General features: G+C 40.9%; 1 protein-coding gene across 2 annotated transcripts in view; it reads left to right on the forward strand.

The window, feature by feature from the left end:
* The window catches only part of ahcy (adenosylhomocysteinase), a 49,317-nt gene that overhangs the window by 13,260 nt on the left and 19,122 nt on the right, over positions 1-16,935 (forward strand). For both annotated transcript variants that reach the window (XM_071386323.1, XM_071386332.1), the window contains exons 2-3: positions 5,304-5,494; positions 10,097-10,172. In XM_071386323.1, the coding sequence (XP_071242424.1) occupies positions 5,304-5,494; positions 10,097-10,172 (267 nt within the window). The remainder of the gene's footprint in view (positions 1-5,303; positions 5,495-10,096; positions 10,173-16,935) is intronic.

Genomic DNA, 16,935 nt, shown 5'->3' on the forward strand with positions numbered 1-16,935 from the left:
TGTGGTAAATTCAATCGATTGGACATGATTTGGAAAGGGACACACCTGTCTATATTAGAGGTCGACTGATTATGATTTTTCAATGCCGATACCAAATATTGGAGGACCCCCAAAAAAAGCGATATATATATATATATATATATTTTCATCTGTGTATATATATATTTTTGTAGTAATGACAATTACAACAATACTGAATGAACACTTTTATTTTAACTTAATACATCAATAGAAATCAATTTAGTCTCAAATAAATAATTAAACATGTTCAATTTGGTTTAAATAATGCAAAAATACAGTGTTGGAGAAGAAAGTAAAAGTGCAATATCTTTTTTTTTAAAGCTAACGTTTAAGTTCCTTGCTCAGAACATGAGAACCTATGAAAGTCTATGGTTCCTTTTAACATGAGTCTTCAATATTCCCAGTTAAGAAGTTTTAGGTTGTTGTTTTTATAGGACTATTTCTCTCTATACCATTTGTATTTCATATACCTTTGACTATTGGATGTTCTAATAGGCACTTTAGTATTGCCAGCCTAATCTCGGGAGTTGATTGGCTTGAAGTCATAAACAGCGCTGTGATTCAAGCATTGCTAAGAGCTGTTGGAAAACGCAGGAAAGATTGAATGAATGCTTACGAGCATGTTGCTGCCTACCACCGCTCAGTCAGACTGCTATATCAAATCATAGACTTAATTATTTAATTATTAAACACACAGAAATATGAGCCTAAGGTCATTAATATGGTAAAATCCGGAAACTATCATTTAGAAAACAAAACGTTTGTTCTTTCAGTGAAATACGGAACCGTTCCGTATTTTATCGAACGGCCACCAACCTAACACGGAACCCAAACCGGCTGTGCGCGTGCGCCATCGTGCATAAATTTATTTATTTTATTTTGTATACATTTATTTTGTCCCCCGTGTCACGCGATCATGACACGCAGGTTAAAATATCAAAACAAACTCTGAACCAATCACATTAATTTGGGGACAGGTCAAAAAGCATTAAACAGGTATGGCAATTTAGCTTGCACTTGCCAGCTAATTTTTCTATTTAGCTAGCTTGCTGTTGCTAGCTAATTTGTCCTGGGATATATCGTTAAACATTGAGTTGTTGTTTTACCTGAAATGCACAAGGTCCTCTACTCTGCCAATTAATCCACACTTAAAACGGGCAAACGTTTCTAGTCATCTCTCCTCCTTCCAAGCTTTTTCTTCTCTTGACTTGATATTGCGATTGGCAACTTTCATAAATTGGGTGCATCACCACCACTGACCTCGTTCGTCTTTCAGTCACCCACATGGGTATAACCAATGAGGAGATGGCACGTGGGTACCTGCTTCTATAAACCAATGAGGAGATGGGAGAGGCAGGACTTGCAGCGCGATCTGCGGCAAATGGAACTGATATGGAACTTCTATTTTAGCCCTTGGCAACGCAGACGCTCGTTGGCGCGCGTGAGCAGTGTGGGTGCAATAATTGAATGACATATTTCTAAATGTATTTTGTAACGCTCACACACGCGACGCGAGCTGTGTAGTCAGGGACTTAGTCTAAATATTGCTGTTACATTGAAGGTTGTGCAATGTTATGTCATAATTATGTAAAATTCTGGCAAATTAGATTACGTGATTCAACATTTTCCCGTGTTGCTCAGACTTCCTAGTTAATTAAAGTTTACATGATAATAATAATTACGCATAGAGAATTGTTTTGATAAAGTAAGTCTTCACATTTAATGATAGTCACAGACAGTCTTATTTAGGAGTTTCTTGTGATCTCTGCAAAACGATCATGCGACGAATAAGTGTGATCTCGACAACTTGCCCATTTCCCTCAAGTTAAACCATCAAAGCACAGTACGGATTTAATGCACCACATTCACAATCTACAGAAGTCCAGAGAGGACATAAATAAAAAATCCCTCTAAGTGATTTATAATAATAATTATTGACTAAACTTGTGACTAGTAAAAATGACCTTGTTTGAAAGTTCCTATTCATGAAGTGAAAAATCACCACTTGTTTTGAAAGGGTTCCATGAAGCGACTTGAGTGACACTATGTAGCCTGTGTGTTTGTTGGCCTACAATTACTTTTCTACCAGCCCATGTATTACTTGGTTACATAACTCTACCAGCTGTCTTCTCGGTCCTCACTTGTCACCCTGGCACAGGTGTTTTTAGGAATAGTAGAGGGCTAGTTACTTAATGGCTTGACAGTAGTGTAGTTTTAGACTTTGTTCCACAACTTTCTGGGTCAGAGGTGTCCAAACAAATGATACTTGAAGTGTTGTATCATTCACTCAATATTTTGGGTGAACTATTTGTTAATGTCACATTTTGTTTTAACCTGTCTGGCTCCGGGGTTCCGCTAGCGGAACTCTTCCCACATTCCACTGAAAAGGCAGAGCGCGAAATTAAAAAAATATTTTTTAGAAATATTTAACTTTCACACATTAACAAGTCCAATACAGCAAATGAAAGATACACATCTTGTGAATCCAGCCAACATGTCCGATTTTTAAAATGTTTTACAGCGAAAACACCACGTATATTTATGTTAGTTCACCACCAAATACAAAAAAGGACAGACATTTTTCACAGCACAGGTAGCATGCACAAAACCAACATAACTAACCAAGATCCAACCAAACTAACCAAGTGTCAGGACCCGGTGCGAGAAACAGTCACTAAATCGGCAGAACCCAGAAGATGAGGCAGACACAGCAGTACTAGAGATGGTGGTTTAATAAAAAATAGATATCTTCCAAAATACAAAGAAATCCACAAAGTGGTAAAAACAGCAAGGGAAAAAATAAACCTTAAAAGACTAATCCAAAATACAAAAGAACAAAACCAGAGAACCTCTGGAAAATCCAACAAGAGAAAAATATATGTTCACAGCAAGGCTTGGGCTGGGGCTGGGTGCTAACATACAAACACTGAGCAAGGAACTGAGGAACACACAGGGATTAAATACTAACAAGGGAACGACATACAGGTGCAAACAATAATTAGAGCAAGGGAAAAACAAAAGGTACAAAAAAGGTGCAATGGGGACATCTAGTGACAAAAAAACAGAACAGTCCTGGCCAAAACCTGACACCAAGAAACAACTTCATCAGATGACAGTCCTATAACATGTTACACAATAAATCTATGTTTTGTTCGAAAAATGTGCATATTTGAGGTATAAATCAGTTTTACATTGCAGCTACCGTCACAGCTACCGTCAAAAATAGCACCGAAGCAGCCAGAGTAATTATAGAGACCAACGTGAAATACCTAAATACTCGTCATAAAACATTTCTGAAAAATCGATGGTGTACAGCAAATTAAAGACAAACATCTTGTGAATCCAGCCAATATTTCAGATTTTTTTTAAGTGTTTTACAGCGAAAACACAATATAGCATTATATTAGCTTACTACAATAGCCTACCACACTACCGCATTCATTCATCAAGGCACGTTAGCGATAGCAATAGGCACGTTAGCGATAGCGAATAAACCAGCAAAAGATATTAATTTTCACTAACCTTAATAAACCTTCATCAGATGACAGTCCTATAACATCAGGTTATACATACACTTATGTTTTGTTCGAAAATATGCATATTTAGAGCTGAAATCAGTGGTTATACATTGTGCTAACGTAGCATCTTTTTCCCAGAATGTGCGGATATTTTTATGACACTCAACTATTCTGACCAAATAACTATTCATAAACGTTACTAGAAAATACATGTTGTATAGGAAATGATAGATACACTAGTTCTTAATGCAATCGCCGTGTTAGAATTCTAAAAATAACTTCATTACGACATCCAGCTTAGTTATAGCAAGAGAGTGCCCAAAATCTGGGCGCAAACTACTAGTTCACATGTTCGACAGATATATGAAATAGCATCATAAAATGGGTCCTACTTTTGATGATCTTCCATCAGAATGTTGTACAAGGGGTCCTTTGTCCAGTACAAGGGGTCCTTTGTCCAGTACAATCGTTGTTTGGTTTTAGAACGTCCTCTTCTCCAGTCAATTAGCACGGAAAGCTAGCAAAGTGGCGCGAAGCTCTCCTTCCTGAACAAAGGCACACAACGCAACACGCCTAACGTCCCGAAAAAATTTCAATAATCTAATAAAACTATATTGAAAAAAACATACTTTACGATGATATTGTCACATTTATCAAATAAAATCAAAGCCGGAGATATTAGTCGTCTATAACGACAGCTTTACAGAAGGCAATACCAGGTCCCTTCTCGCGCGTTCCAGGAAATGGGTGTCACGTCATGCCAAGAGCTTTTATTCCACCTCAGATCAAGATAAACACTCAATTTCTTCTCTCACTCCCTATTGACATCTAGTGGAAGGTGTATGACGTGCATGTATACTAATATATATCAAGCCCATTTATAGGCAGGCCCTAGAACAGAGCATCGATTTCAGATTTTCCACTTCCTGTCAGGAAGTTTGCTGCAAAATGAGTTCTGTTTTACTCACAGATATAATTCAAACGGTTTTAGAAACTAGAGAGTGTTTTCTATCCAATAGTAATAATAATATGCATATTGTACGAGCAAGAATTGAGTACGAGGCCGTTTAAATTGGGCACGATTTTCCCCCAAAGTGAAAATAGCGCCCTCTGCCCTAAGATCTGACACCCTGGAATAACATCTATGGCTTCTTTGGAGCAGTCTGTTTTGCCTCTGTCTTAATAGTTTTGCAGCGTGTGGACATTTTGGGTACTTAATGCAATTTATTTGACCCCGTGAACCACTGGGCTGCAGGACTGCTTCAGTTCAGTGTGGCTGGGTTTGCAGTTTGCACAAATTCTGGCTAACCACATCTGACTGGAGCAAAGGGGTACGGTTCAGTTATGAGACCTCTGAAGAGCGCGGCGTTGGCTTGCAGATGTTATGCGCCAGTAGTCAGTGGAAGCTGCAACTGTGATATTGGCAGTCAGGCGATTTCAGCCAGTGCAAGGCCACAGCCAATGTCTAACTTGAATACAAACTACAGTCTCACTGCCAGCCAGCCCGCCCTCTCCAAAACCACAATCCCAATTGATCATTAGATGACCACTCACAATGAAAGTTCTGGATAAATGACGACAAAATCGATCAAATCAATGATCATGAAGGGAAGGAAATGATCATGGACAGTTGGAGTAACTTGGACCCAAAATGAATGAGAAATGGACTTTGTGTATTATATGAATGAAACGGGCAGACATGCACAGTCTAAAATGTTCAAATAAGACAAACTGATACTTTAACGTCCTTTGTTTTCTCCCTAGCTGACATCAACCTGGCGGCGTGGGGCCGCAAGGCTATCGACATTGCTGAGAACGAGATGCCCGGCCTGATGAAGATGAGGGAGATGTACGGGCAGTCCAAGCCCCTGAAGGGCGCACGCATTGCAGGGTGCCTCCACATGACCCTGCAGACCGCTGTGCTCATTGAGACACTCACTGTCCTCGGCGCTGAGGTGAGACCCTCTCCCACTTTAAAGGAAAAATCCACTCAAAACCACTCACTCCTTTAATTTACAGTTAAATAACACTGAACAAATGTTTCATTTTGGCATTGTAGTAAGGTTGGTAGAACCATGGAAATCTGTTGCAGTGCAAGTTGACTACAAAATCCACAATGCAATGCTCTCAATGGGCTGGCTGGCTAGCTATCTAGAAAATGTAGCTACACACAATAATACCAAAGACAATATCAGCATGTAGTGCAGTTTAGGTGATTTTACAGCTATCAATTCATGGGTTTACAATCTCACCACGTTCAACATGCGGATCGATACGCCTTGAAGAGTTGCGTCTAACATTAGCAATGGCAGATATACTTTTTGGGGGGGGCATTGCCCATGCTACATCAATGGGCCGCGCGGTGGATTCTGGGACCATAAGCGCTCCCCTTCAAGGAGTGAATGGGAGTCTATTGGGCGCCAACTCAAACCCAACATTAGCACGAATTGAGTCAACAAGAAGTACAACGTTAAATATTTTCCTGAGATAATTAGTTTGCTATATGTAGTACCATATAGCTTTGGAATTGTGACTTTACTTACTTTTGAGGGAAATAGGCACGTTTCTCAATCTACACTTTGCGATTGAGTGACGATTAGGTTAGCAACTGACAATTTGAACGCGCTTGGATGAGTCTGCTGGGTGGGGTGTTATACATTCCTTCATTTATTCATTGAATGCCTATCTCCTGTCTATATCTCTGGCAACGGCGCAATGAACCCTGGACTAAAGAGGTAGACAAATAGGAAAAATGTGCTAGGAACATTTCGAGGTAGGAGAATATTCACAAGAATATGATCAATGGCTCATTCGAGAGAAGACATCCTCTGAAATCTGACATGTGTAATAGATATTTTCGCGATCTAAAATTCGTATTCCTATTAACTTCCAGTGTAGTGAGAGCCACTTTATCACGGCGCTACGTCATACTGGCCATGTTTGCCTGCTTGAATGCCAATAACTCAGATACGCATGAAATGACCAAGGGATTTGCTAGAACATACACAAAACGGTAACATTCGGTGAACCTTATTTATAGGAGGACTCCATTAACGTTTGACGAAGTTCCTAGACAATGTGTGACGTTCTGACCATAGTTCTTTTGTGTTTTCTTTGTTTTAGTGTTGGTCAGGACGTGAGCTGAGTGGGCATTCTATGTTGTGTGTCTAGTTTTCCCGTTTCTGTGTTTGGCCTGATATGGTTCTCAATCAGAGGCAGGTGTTAGTCATTGTTATTGACTTGTTTATTGTTTACTCCATGTGTAACTCTGTGTTGTCTGTTCACACTGCTATGCTTTATCTTGGCCAGGTCGCAGTTGCAAATGAGAACTTGTTCTCAACTAGCCTACCTGGTTAAATAAAGGTGGAAAAAAAAAAAAAAAAAAAAATTGTCTCTGATTGGGAACCATATTTAGGTAGCCTGTTTTGTGTTGGGTTTTGTGGGTGGTTGTCTTCAGTCTTCGTGTGTCTGCACCAGACAGAACTGTTTTGTTTTTTTCACATTTGTTGTTTTGTATTTTGTAGTGTTCACGTTTATTGTCTTTAATTAAACATTATGGACAATTACCACGCTGCGCTTTGGTCCTCTCCTTTGTCCACAGAAGAAAGCCGTTACACAATGGTTGTATATAGTGTCACTTTTGTACTTGAAATGCTAACATCCTGGTCTGTTGACCTTGGTTGCATGATCTGACAAAGGACAGACTATTTCATATGAAAGTGAAGCTTTGAGCAAGCAGTGTGTCGGAACGTCTCATCTTGTATCAGGTCAGATCTCTCTGGTGGGTCATGACTAGTTCCTCCTGGGGTTCTGAGAGTTCTGTGTCAAACAGATTATTAGCGTGGGTCATATTAAATTGGGAAGCGGGTCACCTCAATATGCAACTAAATTGGAGAACCACCGCAAGAAGGACAATGACATTATGGCAAAGAAACAAAGGTAAATCTTACCAAAAGCAAGCTGAGGCATCATGAGAATGGAGAAATCCATAAGTGTTTTTTGAATTTCTTAACTTTTTACGACCGATTTTATGATTTTTCAACGCCGATATCGATTAATGGAGGACCAAAAAAAGCCGATACCGATTAATCGGCCGATTAAAAAATAAATTAATTTAATTTAATTTTTTTTTAATGTATTTGTAATAATGACAATTACAACAATACTGAATGAACACTTATTTTAACTTAATAGAATATATCAATAAAATCAATTTAGCCTCAAATAAATAATGAAACATGTTCAATTTGGTTTAAATAATGTAAAAACAAAGTGTTGGAGAAGAAAGTAAGTGCAATATGTGCCATGTAAGAAAGCTAACGTTTAAGTTCCTTGCTCGGAACATGAGAACATATGAAAGCTGGTGGTTCCTTTTAACATGAGTCTTCAATATTCCCAGGTAAGAAGTTTTAGGTTGTAGTTATTATAGGAATTATAGGACTATTTCTCTCTATACCATTTGTATTTCATTAACCTTTGACTATTTAATGTTCTTATAGGCACTTTAGTATTGCCAGTGTAACAGTCTTGCTTCTGGCAAAACGCAGGAAAAGTGCTGTTTGAATGAATGCTTATGAGCCTGCTGCTGCCTACCACCGCTCAGTCAGACTGCTCTATCAAATCATAGACTTAGTTATAACATAATAACACACAGAAATATGAGCCTTAGGTCATTAATATGGTCGAATCCGGAAACTATCATCTCGAAAACAAGACGTTTATTCTTTCATTGAAATACGGAACCGTTCCGTATTTTATCTAATGGGTGGCATCCATAAGTCTAAATATTCCTGTTACATTGCACAACCTTCAATGTTATGTCATAATTACGTACAATTCTGGCAAATTAGGCGGCCCAAACTGTTGCATACACACTGACTCTGCGTACAATGAACGCAAGAGAAGTGACACAATTTCACCTGGTTAATATTGCCTGCTAACCTGGATTTCTTTTAGCTAAATGTGCAGGTTTAAAAATATATACTTCTGTGTATTGATTTTAAGATGGCATTGCTGTTTATGGTTAGGTACACATTGGAGCAACGATACGCACCGCATCGATTATATGCAACGCAGGACACGCTAGATAAACTAGTAATATCATCAACCATGTGTAGTTAACTAGTGATTATGATTGATTGATAATTTTTTATAAGATTTAATGCTAGCTAGCAACTTACCTTGGCTTCTACTGCATTTGCGTAACAGGCAGGCTCCTCGTGGAGTGCAATGTAATCAGGTGGTTAGAGCGTTGGACTAGTTAACTGTAAGGTTGCAAGATTGAATCACCCGAGCTGACAAGGTAAAAATCTGTCGTTCTGCACCTGAAAAAGGCAGTTAACCCACCGTTCCTAGGCCGTCATTGAAAATAAGAATGTGTTCTTAACTGACTTGCCTAGTTAAATAAAGGTGTAAAAAAGAAACGGCCAAATCGGTGTCCAAAAAGACCGATTTCCGATTGTTATGAAAACTTGAAATCGGCCCTAATTAATCGGCCATTCCGATTAATCGGTCGACCTCTACTTTTTACCCCATTTTCTCCCCAATTTCGTGATATCTAATTAGTTAGTCTTGTCCGATCGCTGCAACTCCCGTACGGACTCGGGAGGCGAAGGTCAAGCCATGCGTTCTCAAACAAGACCCCGCCAAGCCGCACTGCTTCTTGACACGCTGCTTGCTTAACCCGGAAGCCAGCTGCACCAATGTGTCGGCGGAAACACCGTACAGCTGGCGACCGAAGTCGGCGTGCATGCGCCCAGCCCACCACAGTTGCTAGAGTGCGACGGGACAAGGACATCCCAGTCGGCCAAACCCTCCCCTAACCAGGATGAGTCTGGGACAATTGTGCACCAACTCATGGGTCTCCCGGTTGCGAGACAACCCAGGATCGAACCCGGGTCTGTAGTGACGCCTCTAGCACTGCAATGCCTTAGACCGCTGTGCCACTCAGTTGGCCGTAACAGTCACTTCATTGATGATTGCCCCCTGTGGTAGCCACCCACCATGACACTTTCAATTAATTTTGTCAGCCAAAAGTCCAACTCATTCACCTAAGCAAATGCTCATTTGACCTCGATAAATGTGAATTTTAGATAACACTCTGGTTCCAGTGGTTGTGGCTTGATGATGAACATTCAATAATCATGGGTTTCAAGACCGTTTTATTGATACAACTGTCTGGAGTGTCATTGACTCGCATGCATGAACATTTCAAGGCCTAAATATACACTGAAATCTAGCCTGTGGTAAAGGTAAGCACAACGAGAGAACCTCCATGAATTGGAATAATGTTAAGACCCATGACCAACCTCTAGTCCACTTTCCATTCATCCCGGTATTTTCCCTAGACGCATGGAATTTCCCCCCTCCCCCACTCACTGCCTCAAGGTTATCTTGGATTTATCAAAGCTAAGTATGCAAACTTATTGGGCTGCTCTGGACTGGTTAATTTAGTCAGAAAGCAATGTCCTGAGAATTACAAAAGGACTAAGTGTGGGACCGATTTTTGAGAATGTCCTTGTCAACCAGTGACCATTTCTCCTCTATTTGTCTCATAGGTCCAGTGGTCTAGCTGTAACATCTTCTCCACCCAGGACCACGCCGCTTCAGCCATTGCCGAGACCGGTGTTCCAGGTAATTACACAACAGTTTTGTTTGAAAACCACTCCAGACCGAGTATGTGGGTAGCATTGGTTCTGGCCTGCTCTTGTTTTTCTCTTGTGCAATTCAGTGAAAGATGAGGAAGACCATAAGTACACAAGGGTCCTCCATTGGACAAAGCGGCAGAGAGCTCTACTCCTACATAACATGCTGACCACACCGCTCGCGTCTTAAAATAAATGTACACATGCATGTTATTCCATCATTGCTCGCAAGCGTCTGCGTGACCAAGTGCTAAAATAGAAATAGGTTCTATTTGTGACTCAACGAGCTGCAAGTCCGGCCTCTCCCATCTCCTCATTGGTTTAAGAGCATATACTCACGTGCCATCTCCTCATTGGTGTTTAGGAGCATATACCCACGTGGGTGATTGAAGGATGAACTGACGTCCACACTCCAGTCAGTTGTAGTAATGCACCGTAAAGTTGGTTGCCAACCACCATATAAAGTCCAATGGTGTAAAAAAGAAGCCTGACCAAGGAGGAGAGATGACAAAACGGTAAACCAAATTCCTTTCTCATCTGTGGATTAATAGTCAAGTAGAGGACATTTTTATTTTATTTAACCAGGTAGGCCAGTTGAGAACAAGTTTTCATTTACAACTGCGACCTGTCCAAGATAAAGCAAAGCAGTTAGACACAAACAACAGAGTTATTTGTTGTTTGGCAACATGAGTGAAGGATGCTTTGTTGCGAAATAGGAAGCAGATTCTAAATTTCATTTTGGATTGGAGATGCTTAATGTGAGTCTGGAAGGAGAGTTTACAGTCTAGCCAGACACCTAGAATATGTGGACAACTACATACCGAAGTCAGTACCGTCCAGAGTAGTGATGCTAGGCGGGCGGGCGCGGGCAGCGATTGGTTGAAGAGCATGCATTTAGTTTTACTTGCATTTAATAGCAGTTGTATGGCATTGAAGCTTGTCTAGAGGTTTGTTAACGGTGTCCAAAGAAGGGCCAGAAGTATACAGAATGGTGTCGTCTGTGTAGAGGTGGATCAGAGAATCACAGGCAGGAAGAGTGACATCATTGATGTATACAGAGAGAAAAAGTCAGCCCGAGAATTGAACCCTGTGGCACCCCCATAGCCTGCCAGAGGTCTGGACAAAAGGCCCTCCGATTTGACACACTAAACTCTGAGAAGTAGCTGGTGAACCAGGCGAGACAGTCATTTGAGAAACCAAGGCTGTTGAGTCTGCCGATAAGAATGCGGTGACTGACAGTCGAAAGCGTTGGCCAGGTCGATGAAGACGGCTGCACAACACTGTCTTTTATCGATGGCGGTTATGATATCGTTTCGGACCTTGAGCGTGGCTGAGGTGCACACATGACCAGCTCGGAAACCAGATTGCATAGCGGAGAAGGTACGGTGGGATTCAAAATTGTCGTTGATCTGTTTGTTAACCTTTCATTGCTACCCATCCCGGATCCGGGAGCATCCTCATCAAAAAAGCTGACTAGCGTAGCCTAGCCTAACGCGACAGGGATATCATATAATATAATTTTCATGAAATCACAAGTCCAATACAGCAAATGAAAGATAAACATCTTGTGAATCCAGCCATCATTTCCGATTTTTAAAATGTTTTACAGCAAACACAATATGTATTTCTATAAGCTAACCACAATAGCAAAAGACTCAACTGCATATTTTCACAATCTTTCTACCGCATAGGTAGCTATCACAAAACTGACCAAATAGAGATATAATTAGTCACTAACCAAGAAACAACTTCATCAGATGACAGTCTTATAACATGTTATACAATAAATGTATGTTTTGTTCGAAAATGTGCATATTTGAGGTATAAATCATAGTTTTACATTGCAGCTACCATCAAAAATATCACCAAAGCAGCCAGAATAATTACATAGAGCAACGTGAAATACCTAAATACTCATAAAACATTTATGAAAAATACATGGTGTACAGCAAATGAAAGATAAACATCTTGTGAATCCAGCCAATATTTCCGATTTAAAAAAAAAAAAAAGTGTTTTATAGCGAAAACACAATATAGCATTATATTAGCTTACCACAATAGCCAAACACACAAATGCATCTATTAGCAGCAAAAGGTAGCGATCGCAAAAACCAGCAAAGGATATAAAATTAATCACTAACCTTGGACAACTTCATCAGATGACAGTCTTATAACATCAGGTTATACAATACACTTATGTTTTGTTCGAAAATGTGCATATTTAGAGCTGCAACCCGTGGTTATACATTGTGAAAATGTAGCATCGATTCCCCAGAATGTCAGGAGATATTTTGGACACTCACCTAATCTGACCAAAGAACTCATCATAAACTTTACTAAAAAATACATGTTGGATAGCAAATGAAAGATACACTGGTTCTTAATGCAACCGCCGTGTTAGATTTAAAAAAAAATAACTTTACGATAACAAACAGCTTACCTTATAGCGAGACAGCGCCCGCCAAAAACGGCAGATAATAGAACATTTTCCACAGAAATACGAAATAACATCATAAATTGTTCTTACTTTTGCTGAGCTTCCATCAGAATCTTGTACAAGGAGTCCTTTGTCCAGAATAAATCGTTGTTTGGTTTTAGAATGTCCTTCTCTCCTGTCGAATTCGCTCCACAAGGCTAGCCATGTGGCGCGAACATGCCCATCTTCTCTTGACGCATAGAACGGAAAACTCCAAAAGTCCCATTAAACGTTGAATAAACTGATGAAACTCGGTTGAAAAAACCTACTTTATGATGTTTTTCTAATATGTATCAAATAAAAACAAAGCCGGAGATATTAGCCGTGTATACCGAACGCTTATCATAAGACAATATGGAGGTACTTCCCGCGCCTAGGTAGAGAAAGGAAATTCTGGTCACGTCATTCCAAGAGCTCTTGTTCGACCTCAGATCAAGCTAGACACCCCATTCCACCTTCCACTGCCTGTTGACATCTAGTGGAAGGCGTATGCAGTGCATGCAAATCCATAAATATAAGGCAATTCAATAGGCAGGCCCTGGAACAGAGCATCGTTTTCAGATTTTTCACTTCCTGTCTGGAAGTTTGCTGCAAAATGAGTTCTGTTTTACTCACAGATATAATTCAAACAGTTTTAGAAACTTGAGAGTGTTTTCTATCCAATAGTAATAATAATATGCATATTGTACGATCTAGAATAGAGTACGAGGCAGTTTAATTTGGGCACGATTTTTTCCAAAGTGGAAACAGCACCCCCATATTGACAAGAAGTTTCTTGGATTTTGAAGACTTTAGAAAGGCATGGTAGGATAGATATAGGTCTGTAACAGTTTGGGTCTAGAGTGTCTCCCCCTTTGAAGAGGGGGATGACCGCGGCAGCTTTCCAGTCTTTGGGGATCTCAGAAGATAGGAAAGAGGTTGAACAGGCTAGTAATAAGGGTTGCAACAATTGCAGCGGATCATTTTAGAGAGGGTCCAGATTGTCTAGTCCATCTGATTTGTAGGGGTCCAGATTTTGAAGCTCTTTCAGAACATGAACTATCTGGATTTAGGTGGAGGAGAAATGGGGGGAGGCTTGGGCAAGTTGCTGTGGGGGGTGCAGAGCTGTTGACCGGGGTAGGGGTAGCCAGGTGGAAAGCATGGCCAGCTGCAGAGAAATACTTATTGAAATTCTCGATTAGCATAGATTTATCGGTGGTGACAGTGTTTCCTAGCCTCGGTGCAGTAGGCAGCTGGGAGGAGGCTCTTATTCTCCATGGACTTTAGTGTCCCAGAACTTTTTTGAGCTAGAGGATGCAAATATCTGTTTGAAAAAGCTAGCCTTTGCTTTCCTAACTGCCTGTGTATATTGGTTCCTTACTTCCCTGAAAAGTTGCATATCATGGGGGCTATTCGATGCTAATGTAGTACGCCACAGGATGTTTTTGTGCTGGTCAAGTGCAGTCAAGTCTGTAGTGAACCAAGGGCTGTATCTGTTTGCATGCTTATTTAAGATGGTGACGAAAGCACTTTTAAAGAATAACCAGGCATCCTCTAGTGACGGAATGAGGTCAATATCCTTCCAGGATACCTGGGCCAGGTCGATTAGAAAGGCCTGCTTGCTGAAGTGTGTTTTTAGGGAGGGTTTGACAGTGATGGGTGGTCGTTTGACCGCGGACCCATTACGGATTCAGACACGGCTAGGACATCAGGGTTGGTGGAGTGTGCTAAAGCAGTGAATAAAACAAACTTAGGGAGGAGGCTTCTGATGTTAACATGCATGAACCCCATTGCATTTCAGGTAAAATAACAACCCAATGTTTATATCCCAGGACAAATTAGCTAGCAACAGCAGGCTAGCTAGCTAAATTTCCATAAATGTTGAATGCTTTTCGAACTGTCCCCAAATTAATATAATTGGTTGTTTGTTTTGATATTTCATCCTGCGTGTCCTGATCGTGTCTGGTGTGGGGGTACAAAATCAACATGCGCGCATCTGGTTTGGTCAGCGTGTAAGCCTGTTATTCACTCTATGGACTTGTATTGTGATTTGTCAATTATAGAACTCCCCCTCGATAAACCAGAACATGTTTACCCAAACGGGGAGTGTTGCGCAGTCCAATTCCTTTTAATTTGTGAGTAGGCCTATATTCCTTGCCAAACATTCATCACTCCAGAGCGCAATGTTACCCCTGCTGTAGTGTTTCAATCAGTGAAATAGTAGAAGTTATTTGCTGAGTAACTATTTGGCCCTGAACTTGCCAAACTGATTTTTCCACATGTAGTGATGTAGTACTTGGGGGTGGTGTCCTGGGGGAGAAGTTACAAAGCCAGAAGAGTAGCAGCATCTTCATCACAGTGGGGTGCTTATTTTGTTTGGTTTATAGCAGAGTTTCAGCCACTCACAGTTCTACGGCTTGAATGTCATATGTTGATTTGATTCCTGAGTAGAACTGCTCCAGTTTTCATCTGCACAGTGTGACTGCTAAGAAATTGCCTGAAACGTGGCCATTATGTGTGAAACAAGTGTTGGAAAGCTCTTCACACTTCAGTTGTCAACGACAATAGTTCGATTTTTCAAGGAATTTGATCATAGGCCAAGAATGTATAACTTGCTTCACTAAAGTTAACTTTACCTTGTTTCATCTCAAGACATGACTATCCATCTATGTTGGTATTTAATAGATGGATTGATGGATTCTGCTATATTTGTCAAGAAAATAAATGTAGTGATGACATGACAGTAGTGATAGTAGGACAGGAGCTAGACACACCAAAAAGTTGCTCAGGACCAGACTAGTGGACCATTAACTTTTTTTATTTATTTTTATAATTTAAAGAAAAATGTCACACACTAACTCCCAGTCATTCATTGCTGAACCATTAGGGATTGTGAAGTAAAGCAGATGCTGTAATACGTCAACCCATCCTGTCCTGTCTCCCTGTACACCTAAAGCTACATTAAGCCCTCACCAGGTCAGATGTCCTCTGATCCATGTATTTCCTATGCTTCAGAACAAAGCCAGTTGGGTTGAACCAATCTCTCATTGTGAATCAGCAGATGATCTCTTATCTAAGTTCCGGCAACCAACAGAGATGGCCGCCTCGCTTCGCGTTCTTAGGAAACTATGCAGTATTTCGTTTTTTTCTGTATTATTTCTTACACTGTTACCCCAGGAAATCTTAAGTCTCATTACATACAGCCGGGAGGAACTATTGGATATAAGAGCAACGTCAACTTACCAACATTACGACCAGGAATACGACTTTCCCGAAGTGGATCCTCTGTTTGGTTCACCACCCAGAACAATGGATTGGATCCCAGCAGGCGACCCAAAACACCCGCTCCGCAGAAGGGGCAGACGGAGCGGTCTTCTGGTCAGGCTCCGTAGACGGGCACATCGCCCACCGCTCCGAGTATACTACTAGCCAACGTCCAGTCTCTTGACAACAAGGTAGATGAAATCCGAGCAAGGGTTGCCTTCCAGAGAGACATCAGAGAATGTAACATTCTCTGTTTCACGGAAACATGGCTCACTCGGGATACGTTATCAGAGTCGGTACAGCCACCTGGTTTCTTCACGCATCGCGCCGACAGAAAAAAAACATATCTCTGGTAAGAAGAAGTGCGGGGGTGTATGCCTTATGATTGAGTCGTTGTGTGATCATAACAACATACAGGAACTCAGAATACAGAATTCTCTTCGATTATAATCAGTCGTGTACACCCCCCCCCCCCCCCCCAAGCAGACACCTCGACGGCCCTGAAAGAACTTCATTGGACTCTATGTAAACTGGAAACCACATCCTGAGACTGCATTTATTGTAGCTGGGGATTTTAACAAGGCTCCCTAAATTTTATCAACATATCGAAAGCGTGAGAAAAAAATTGGGATTGGGAAAATTCTGGATCATTGTTACTCTAACTTCCGTGACGCATACAAAGCCATCCCTCGCCCTCCTTTCGGTAAATCTGACCACGACTCCATTTTGTTTCTCCCAGCCTATAGACAGAAACTTAAACAGGAAATGCCCGTGCTCAGGTCTGTTCAACGCTGGTCCGACCAATCTGATTCCACGCTTCAAGATTGCTTTGATCACGTGGACTGGGATATGTTCCGGATAGCGTCGAACAACAACATTGATGTATACGCTGATTCGGTGAGCTAGTATATTAGCAAGTGCATCGGTGATGTTGTACCAGCAGCGACTATTAAAACCTTCTCCAACCAGAAACCGTGGATTGATGGCAGCATTCACGCAAAACTGAAAGCGCGAACCCCTGCTTTTAATCAGG

Source organism: Salvelinus alpinus, chromosome 2 (assembly GCF_045679555.1).
Source record: "Salvelinus alpinus chromosome 2, SLU_Salpinus.1, whole genome shotgun sequence".
Classification (NCBI taxonomy): Eukaryota; Metazoa; Chordata; class Actinopteri; order Salmoniformes; family Salmonidae; genus Salvelinus; species Salvelinus alpinus.